At 30.9% G+C, this 9552-nt stretch overlaps 1 protein-coding gene across 1 annotated transcript in view; it reads left to right on the top strand.

The window, feature by feature from the left end:
• Positions 1–723: 723 nt before the first annotated feature.
• LOC106457763 (mitochondrial-processing peptidase subunit beta-like) overlaps positions 724–9552 on the top strand; it is a 52922-nt gene continuing 44093 nt past the window's right edge. Inside the window, exons 1-3 of the mRNA XM_013917208.2 lie at positions 724–840; positions 5757–5972; positions 6969–7098. Coding sequence (XP_013772662.1) covers positions 769–840; positions 5757–5972; positions 6969–7098 — 418 coding nt within the window. The 5' untranslated portion in view covers positions 724–768. The remainder of the gene's footprint in view (positions 841–5756; positions 5973–6968; positions 7099–9552) is intronic.

The raw sequence follows: 9552 nt of genomic DNA, 5'->3' as shown, positions 1-9552 counted from the left end.
AGTTGGCGAGGGTGTCCTTATTTGAATATATCATTCATGTTTATGTCGAATTGTAAAGAGTTGTCTTAAGGGTCAAAATCGAATGTGACTTGTGGACTTGGCTGGTTTAGGAGTTCCTTAATATGTTCAGCCCAATATGTGTTTTGCTTTTCGTCCGCTGTTTCTTGAATTTCTCAACTCTTTCACGATTTTGTAGAGAGTTGGAGTCTTCCGATCTGCTGCTTCTTGGGCATCTATACTCATAGCTTCTATATAGCATCTTTGTTCTTTCTGCGACTCTTTTTTCAATCATTTATCCAGTTTTGGGTAATGTTCTTCCGCCTCGTTTCTTTCATATATGGTTCTTGCTTGGTTTATTCTGGTTTTGGAGTCTCTTCATGATTAGTAAGGCAGGAATTTACCTTAGTGAAACCATGCTGACTATCCAAGAAAATTTTAAACTTTGTTAAATGGCTTTCCAAATGACCATTCAATAATATTTAATGCATTTGTTCCACCTCTCAATAGCTCAGCGGTATGTCTGAAAACTTATAAAGCTAAAAAGCAGGTTTCGATACCAGTGGTGTGCACAGTGCAGGTAATCCATTGTGTGAGTTTGCGATTAACAACAAAACAAACAAAGAATTTGTCCCTGTTGGACGTGATCATCTCGTTACATATTTGAGGATGTGTTAGATAATATTTTACGAGGACGATACTCCACCTTTAAATTGTTCATTGCGAAGCACATAGTTTATTTTAACGATAACAACGCTCTCTACGGTGTGTATGAAAATGGCGACAAGGGTATTGAAGGTCTCCGGAACCTTGCTCAGATTTGCGAAACCTGGAACAAAATATGTAAGAAACTTTTATACAAACAATGAGTTTAGTATATTTATACCCATAAATGTGTAGCATAGGATATGGAAATTGGAATATAATTAGTTAGGCCTATGCAATAGCGTAGTTTCTGGTAATTGATACAGGCATTGATTGAAAATGGAGGTCGAGCAAAGGTACCTACGAGTATGAAGTGATGGGCTTGTTATTGTACTAACAAATAAATATTTAATACTAACATTGTAATTTATAGTACTTAAAAAGTGTTAGTACTATTACGATACTGAAATAGGTAGATAAGTTATGTAGGCTTAAGTCTAAGGTAGCATATACCCTATAGTATATATATATATAGACTAGTGTTATCTAGGTTTGGTCTTTTTTTTTTTTTATCAGAAAAAAAACATCTTCATACTATGATTTTTGTATGAAAATATATTGAAATAGGTACAAAGACGTATTCTGGCATATGCTGTGTAACATTACCACTGGCTAATTTGTATATTGTAAAAATAAAGAATAAATGTTTTATGTTTTTGATAAGTTCTACAAACATGACTGAATGCTCCTGAAAATGAGTCCAAACTTTGATGGGATGTGATAAATTAGTCTGAACAAAGGAAAACTCAGAAAATTAATTCAAGGTCAAATTACGGCACTAATGAGTGTGCCCTAAGTAGGACATATACTGCAGTGACTCGTTAATGGTTATTTAATAAAAACCAAACCACTTATCAACTTTATCTTAGTACACACTATAGATATGCTAATATTGCATATTTATTATGGGCTTGAATGTCCTGCATTTTTATATTGTAAATTCTTTTTCTCTTTTCACCAAATCTCTAGCTTTGAATGAACAAATATTCAACTTGTTTTAGAGTTATTACGAGTAGAGCCACATGTAAATGTCAGAGTTGGGTGATTAACCTGACTAAATGATGTAGTCTTACCTATGTGCTTTGATTACATAATTAGTGTCACACAAAATAATTAATTATTTTAAATTATGATTAAATTGACTGATGTCACAGTATCAATCAACTAATCAAAATTAGGTGTTTATTACTATTTATGATTATTCAAACTATTCAATAATTGAAATATTGCCATTATGATTTTTGATTAATTCAAGGATATTCAGCTTATTCAGTTATTGTAACAACTTGTTTAAATAATCAACTAATTGGAGTTAAGTATTTTTGCTTATTACTAATTTTTATCATCTCATCTATCCAAGTCTCATGTGAGAATAATCAAGTAATTGAATATAATTGATTAGAGCACAATGATTAATTAATTATCAAATTCCAATCATCATCCAGCTTTAATAATAGAACTATGAACATTTTACTTAATATTACAAGAAAATATAAAAGCTCGTTTCTAAAGAAGTGATGTTAAAAGTTGTATTTATTTGGATTGATCTTTGAAGAATACGGTTGACTAGTATACTGAGTGACCTGCTGTCACCTCATGTTACTAATAGTGCATTTTAAGATGATACAAAAAATACTCTGTACACTACAACTGAAGGCTAAAAAGTTTTATGAAATTTGAATTTCATTGAATAGTTTCATTTTTGCAGAATTTTGTGTTATATACACAGGAAATTTTTGTAAAATGTTAAATGGCACTGGTTCAATTTACCAAGTTTTTTTATGTAATGCAACATGAAAAATGTTCCACCACCCCAAGCATCCTCTTAAATATGCCCTGGATGCATATATCCAAAAGTCCTAAGATTTTAATAACAAAGAGTAAATCAACCTTTCATTAAGCCATGCTACCCTAGTTGAGAAGTTAAAGAGTTGTCACCATAATAAAATTAATTTTTTATGACTAGACTCAGTTTACTTAACTTATTCCAACTGAGTAAGATAAAGCTATAATTAAAACTTTTATATTACAGAATATATTAATGTTATTTTAACTTAGTTTGACTTTTATATAGGTTACTTTAGGACTATTTGTTTGGCATTAATTAATACAGAATATTATTTATTGTAGTATAAGTATTTTTCTTTGTGTAAAAAATATTGAAAATTTGGTTTTAATGTTACACAGTTAAATGTTAAAAAGTTAATGTGTATCATACATCCATCTTAAAAATAAAACACTGCAGCAGCTAGCATGGAGGAGATAAACAGTGTTGTTAATATAATAATACTATATTATTTGAACATACTACTAGTTTTGGCCAGGCATAGGCTGGTAGTTTGGGTGCTTGATTTGCATTCTTCTGGTAGCAGGATCAAAACTCAATGCAGAATAGGCTTGCTTTTTCAGCTGTGGGGGTGTTATAATGTGACACTCAACTCTACTATTCATTAGTAAAGAGTAGCCTAAAGTTTGTGGTGGGTTTTTGTCTTCCCTGTGGTTGGCATTTCAGAATTAGGAATGGCAGTTAAACTTAGTAACTTTGTCATAAACAAATTTTCTAGTTTTTTGTTATTCATTCCCTAATGATTTTCAAATTTTCATCAAATTTTATTTTACTAAATAAATTGAAATAATTCTAATTTTGATGATGTTGGATTTTAATTTTAGGCAACTGGAATATTCAGAATACTAGGGGTTTACTTTGGAAATGTTAAATAATACTGTTAACCCTGTATATGGGCTTGTTAATTTTTGTAACCACCATGAAACTATACTATAACTTTGAATGTACTGAGCGTATCTTCACATAATTTGGCATACAAGTCTGTTGTACACAAAAATCATATTTTGTTTTAATAAAGTATTTTTACTAAAGATTTGTCTGTGAATTCATGAAGATTTTAGTGAGTCAATCCGAGTGAGGGATGATTTTCATGCTAAAAATATAAATATTTCTTTTCATTTTATAGGTTTCAAATTTCATTTTTATAACTTCTAGAGAATGTCCTAAATGAATATCAGTTTTTTCTAGTAACATTTTATAGTTTATCTCTTTTGTTTACCCTAACTGTAGTGAAATCATCACTAATGCAATTTTTTCTAGAAAGGCTTTAGATTGTAACAGACATTTACAATTATTTGTCAAATCATCCTTAACTATCTAACCTTTTTACATCTGCATGATTTTAATTTGATCACCTGAAGATGATCTTTAGACCCTATCAAATGCTTCCTTAGCACTAGTTTTTTATACTATACTGGTTCTTTACAAAATCATTAATTTTCCCTTCAAATATATATTTTAGAACACAAAATATACATCTGGCACCAGAATAGAAGTCCCAAACTACTATAATTTAACTGGTTTTCTAACTAAACTATAAATAGATTAAAACTCCTCTATCTGCTTGGAACAGGAAAACATGATCAGGAACAATGAAACCAAATCTAAATGTATACTTAAGGGCAGTAAAATAGAATAACCATATGAACAATCTTGTACAAAAAAAAGAGCTTTTCCTTCTCAGAGAGAGAGAATTATTGACATTTTTTGAAAGACCGAATGACGTGGAAGGGCGTGTCAGTAAAGCAAAAAGGAGAGGGTTATAAATATGCATTCTGGCTTGTCAGTATCTATCAGTATGTGTTTCTAATTAGTTGGACAATTAGAAAATCATATAAGGATAGAAAATCTAAAATTGACAATCAGAACATAAATGCATCATGTGACACAGAGAAGTGAAGATTGAGAATTTAAATATATCCTTTAAAAAATAAATTAAAACTTAGATAATATAAAAAAATATGAATTATAAACTGGTTTGATGCTAAGTTTATTGACATCATTGGTAATAGTTGTTTTTATTAAGTTTTAAATGTATCTTAGTAAAAAAGATTGTGGCAGGTGCACTTTGATCTTCATGTATTTGTATGGTTAAAACAATAATACTATTATGATCTGTATAGACATTCTAGTTTTGATGTGGCATGGTCTGGTGGTTAAGGCATTCAAATTCTTATCTGTGGGTTACATGAGAGAAACCTGTGGCTGAATATGCTTATCCTTTCAGCCATGGGCATATTATAATGAGTTGGTTAATCCCACTATTCATTGGTAAAGAGTAGCCGAAGAGCTAGCATTGGTTGCTGCTGACTGGTTGCTTTCCAGTATTTCAAAATTAGTGATGAGAGATAACCTTAGTAGCTTTGCTATAAGCAAACAAATTGTCCTCTTTTTCATTCCCTAATGGTTTTCAAACTTTGTAAAATAAGTTATAATCATCATCAGTATTTTTATTTTACAAAAAAGATCCATGTTAATTTAGTTTTTTGTTGTTTGACTTTAAATTTAGTTAATTTGAAGGATATCCAAAATAATACATTTTTACTTTGGTTAAATACATATTTGGTTTGGTTTTTGGATGTTAAGCAGTAGGCACAAGTAGTTGATGCATTACTGTTTGCATGTTAACTTAATCTTGAATAATGTTACATTGAAAAGTAAACATTTTTGATACGGTATGTAAAAAAAAGTAGATATTATAGTTCAAAATGTAGATTTTTAGAAGGCAGGTGTTTAAAAAAATTGTAAAGGTCAGCACAACCATTGTCTTTTATATGAAACAAATAGTTTTTCTAGTGATAACTTGTTTTAGTATAAATGTTTAATACAAGTGTTTGAGCTATTGCAGTTGATGAATATGTTAAACTTTACCTGCCAATTTTTTAATTGGAAAAATGGTTTCAATCACTGAGAACCATTTATTATTACAAGTTAAAAGTGAAATGTATAACATCCGTAACTTGCAAGTACACAAAACTAACAGTGAAGCTGGAGCATAGTGAAATGTGAAAACCATTCTCAGGTCACATGTTTACAAAACTTGCAGGTTAAGTGAAACATGAAAAACACTGTCAAGTGTCAAGTACTCAAAATTTATTCTTTATGTGAAAAGCAATTTACTTAAATGTAGTAGATTGCATGATTTTAAGTATGCACATTTTTTTGTTATTAACAGTTTATGATAAAATCTTGCCTCTGCACACTGTAGGTTCGGTTTCAGCATACAGCTAGACCAGCTTTTGCCCAAACATTACTCAATGTTCCAGAGACAAGAGTAACAACCCTTACAAATGGATTAAGAGTAGCCACAGAAGATTCAGGTATTCCTACATGCACAGTGGGTCTGTGGATAGATACTGGCAGCCGCTATGAAACTGACAAGAACAATGGAGTGGCACATTTTCTAGAGCATATGTCCTTCAAAGTGAGTAAATTCTTTGTATTAGGAGTTGATTTTAAAGCTTTCATATTGACTGTATATTATTCAGTTCTTTTTCTAAGTAAATGTGCTTTTATGCCATGTAGGATATAATGATTGGCACTCATAAGAATGGAGTAAATATTTTTTCAAAGAAGAGTATTGTATTATCTTTCACTTCTTTATAAACAATTATCATGTTAACACAATAAATTTGTGTCCTTGATGCAAAATAAATCAATTGGATGGTAAAAAAGCATTCATGGGACTCATAAAAATGTTAATGGATGCATAACAATGTGAGATGCATCTTAACCCTTTCCAGACAGTGAGGGTGTCACTACAGAACACACAAAAGACTTAGTGTTTCTGTTGATGGAATGGCCTGTTTTCAATTATAGATGTGAGATCAAAATCTTTACTGTGGCAAGTTTTTAATTTAAACATGTGTAATAACTTTATTTGAAACACTTGTTCTTGGTATTTTTTAAAGTGCATGGGTACATTGAATATATTTTCATTAGTGATAATATTTTGTTTTTAAATTTTTTTATTGATTTTTGATTAAATGTGACTGAAAATAAGAATTCAAGACAATGCAGTGTTACTTATTTTGTAATTTAGTTCCAAGAAGTTTGTTGTACATCACTTGTGAAATAAGTTCTAGAACTAATACAATTTACATCTTGACTTTCAGTATGTATTTTTATTCAAATGTGAATTGAAGTCAAAAAATGTATTAATAGTATTTTTTTTTTCATCGGTATAGTAATAGTTCTATTATAGTATGTAAATCATCATGACTTGGCAAAGGCACAAGTTTTACATCTACATAACTTGAAAAATTTTCAACCAACCAATGAAGTTTAGGAAAATCAGAGTATTGAGTAAGAAATTCTGTTTTATTGAGCCATGTGTTAATTTTTCTGTAACTCGTGCTAGTTAATTCTTTCCTACCTGTAGTTAGATTTCAAACAGCTAACTTGTATATTTTTGTTTTAGGGAACAAGTAAACGATCACAGACTGACCTAGAACTAGAAATTGAAAACATGGGAGCACATCTAAATGCATATACTTCAAGGGAACAAACAGTTTACTATGCAAAGAGCTTGTCCAAAGATTTACCAAGGGGTAGGTATTTTGAAAAACTTGGTAACTATTAAAAGTTAAGTTAGTTTTTAGGTATTGAACTTTGTAGTGGTATTATTTATTTCATCGAAATAGTTGTGCTTTTATGCATCAAAATATTTCTCATTAAATTTGCTTTTAAAAACAGACTTATCATTATTTTTATTCAACCCTTTTCTGCCCAGTATTTCAGTTTTCACAGGAGCAAAATCCTGATATTAAATTTTAAACAATTATGATCTATCTCTTCAAACTACCTCCAAAGTAAAATTATAACTGAAATGTTAATATTTGTTTTGAATGAAGTAGCTAAAAAAAATTGAAACTGCTAGCCCTAATTTTTTTATTTTTTCCCCCTGTTGTAATTACTATTGAGATGATGGAACTCGTTAAATATTCCACTTGCAAAGATACAATTTGTCAGTGAACAAAAATGAGCCACAAATTTTGCACTTGTTTGAACATATTTTTAGTTTAGATAGTTTGAAAATAGTGCATGGTTTAAGTTGACGAGGTCAAGAACTAAAATTCAATTATCTGCATGTTTTGCTCTATAATATTCAAGTTTTTGAAGCTGACAGAATTATAAATATACCATCTGAAACATTGGATAATTTTCTTTCTCACAGTCTATTTGCCACAGAGCTCTCTTTCTTTTCTGTGTAGTTACACTAGATTGTAAAGTTGAAAATTTTCTTACTACATTTCAAGTGCCTCAATGCTAAGTGGTCCTATTGTCTTGTAAGTTAATATTGGTTTTCTATCATTTGAATGCCACTGAATAAGAAGAAATTAACTTTATTTTATTGAAGTAATTGCTGTGGTAGTTATTTTCTGTATACAAGAACTCATGAGTTTTGTAACTTGAAACCATGGTGAATGGCAGCAGGGTATTTTAACTTCCGGCAAAAATAAAGGTTTCATGTCTTTTAAACACATACATAAATTAGTAAAAGGAGGACAGAGATGAGTTTTATGTATAAAATATAGTGAGCTAAATACTATATTTATACAAGTTTTAATACTTTAGATGGTTTTTTATTGCATCATTTCTGTTAACAAAGTGGCCTACTGCATATTATCATTAGGCATAATATAATATATGCATAAAAACCATTTCAGGTCAGTAGTTACTTGGGTCATGAGTAACAGCTCTGTTATGCAGCAGTTTGTATTGTGCTATAAATCATAGCATTATTTATACAAGTTTTAATACTTTAGATGGTTTTTTATTGCATCATTTCTGTTAACAAAGTGGCCTACTGCATATTGTCATTAGGCGTAATATAATATATGCATAAAAACTCTTTCAGGTCAATAGTTACTTGGGTCATGAGTAACAGCTCTGTTATGCAGCAGTTTTTATTGTGCTATAAATCATAAATTTACCAAAAAATTTCAAATTTGTGTTTTATCATGCCATGTATTTGAAGTGTCTGTATTTCAGACATTGTTACCTATGAGTTAGTAATTTTATTAATGCAAGGTCATAGGTGGCATTATAACCATTATATACCTTATAATGTATTAGGTTGTAAAGAAGTATGCATTATATACCTTATAATGTATTAGGTTGTAAAGAAATTAATGTCGCATTTTGGAACATTTTCATTAACCCCCCCCAAAAAAACCGTACATCAGGTATAATAGTTAAACGAACCGCCTAAACATCACATTAGTGTAGCCTATATAATGTGTAAAGTTTAGTATACTCTAATCCCTTATAGTGATGGCACGTGACGAGACACACATTTGGCATGTAATGCTGTTTGAATACAAGAAGGGAAACAACCCCTCTGTAGCTACAAAGAATATCAAAGAAGTTTATGGAAATGTTTTGACCATTCGTAAGTGTCAAAGATGGTTCAGCAAATTTCATTCAGGTGACTTTAGCCTTAAAAACTGTGATAGCAGGAGCCGACACGTTGGATTGATATTGATGCCCTGAAGGTGCTTGTCAGTCTAACCCAAGGTAACACACTCGTGAAATGGCCCTGAAATTGCATGTCTCTCATGAAACAATGTGTAAACATCTAAGGAATATGGGAAACTTCATAAACTCACAAACTCTCTGATGATCATTGTTTCCGACGTGTGAATGTTGCTTTGTTTCTTCTGGTGCGTAATGCGCGTGAACCATTTTTGGACAGAATTGTCACCAGTGATGAAAAATAGATTCTCTATGCGAATATTAAAGGTAAAAACAATGGTTCAGTCCTTGACAAAAACCACTTTCGACACCAAAACCTGAACTCCATCTGCAGAAAGTGATGCTTTGCATTTGGTAGGACATAACAGAGTAATTCATTTCGAACAGCAGTGCACGTCAACATGTGGCACGTTTGATGCAACACAAGACTATGGAGTTGAGTTGGGAAGTTCTCCCCCACCCACCATATTCTCCAGATATGGCACCATCAGATTTGCCTCTTTTTTGTTCTCTGCAACACCATCTTA

The sequence above is a fragment of the Limulus polyphemus genome, unplaced genomic scaffold, assembly GCF_000517525.1.
Source record: "Limulus polyphemus unplaced genomic scaffold, Limulus_polyphemus-2.1.2 Scaffold371, whole genome shotgun sequence".
NCBI classification, from domain to species: Eukaryota; Metazoa; Arthropoda; class Merostomata; order Xiphosura; family Limulidae; genus Limulus; species Limulus polyphemus.
The sequence above is the reverse complement of the archived record's forward strand: the minus strand, read 5'-3'. Positions and strand labels throughout refer to the sequence as shown.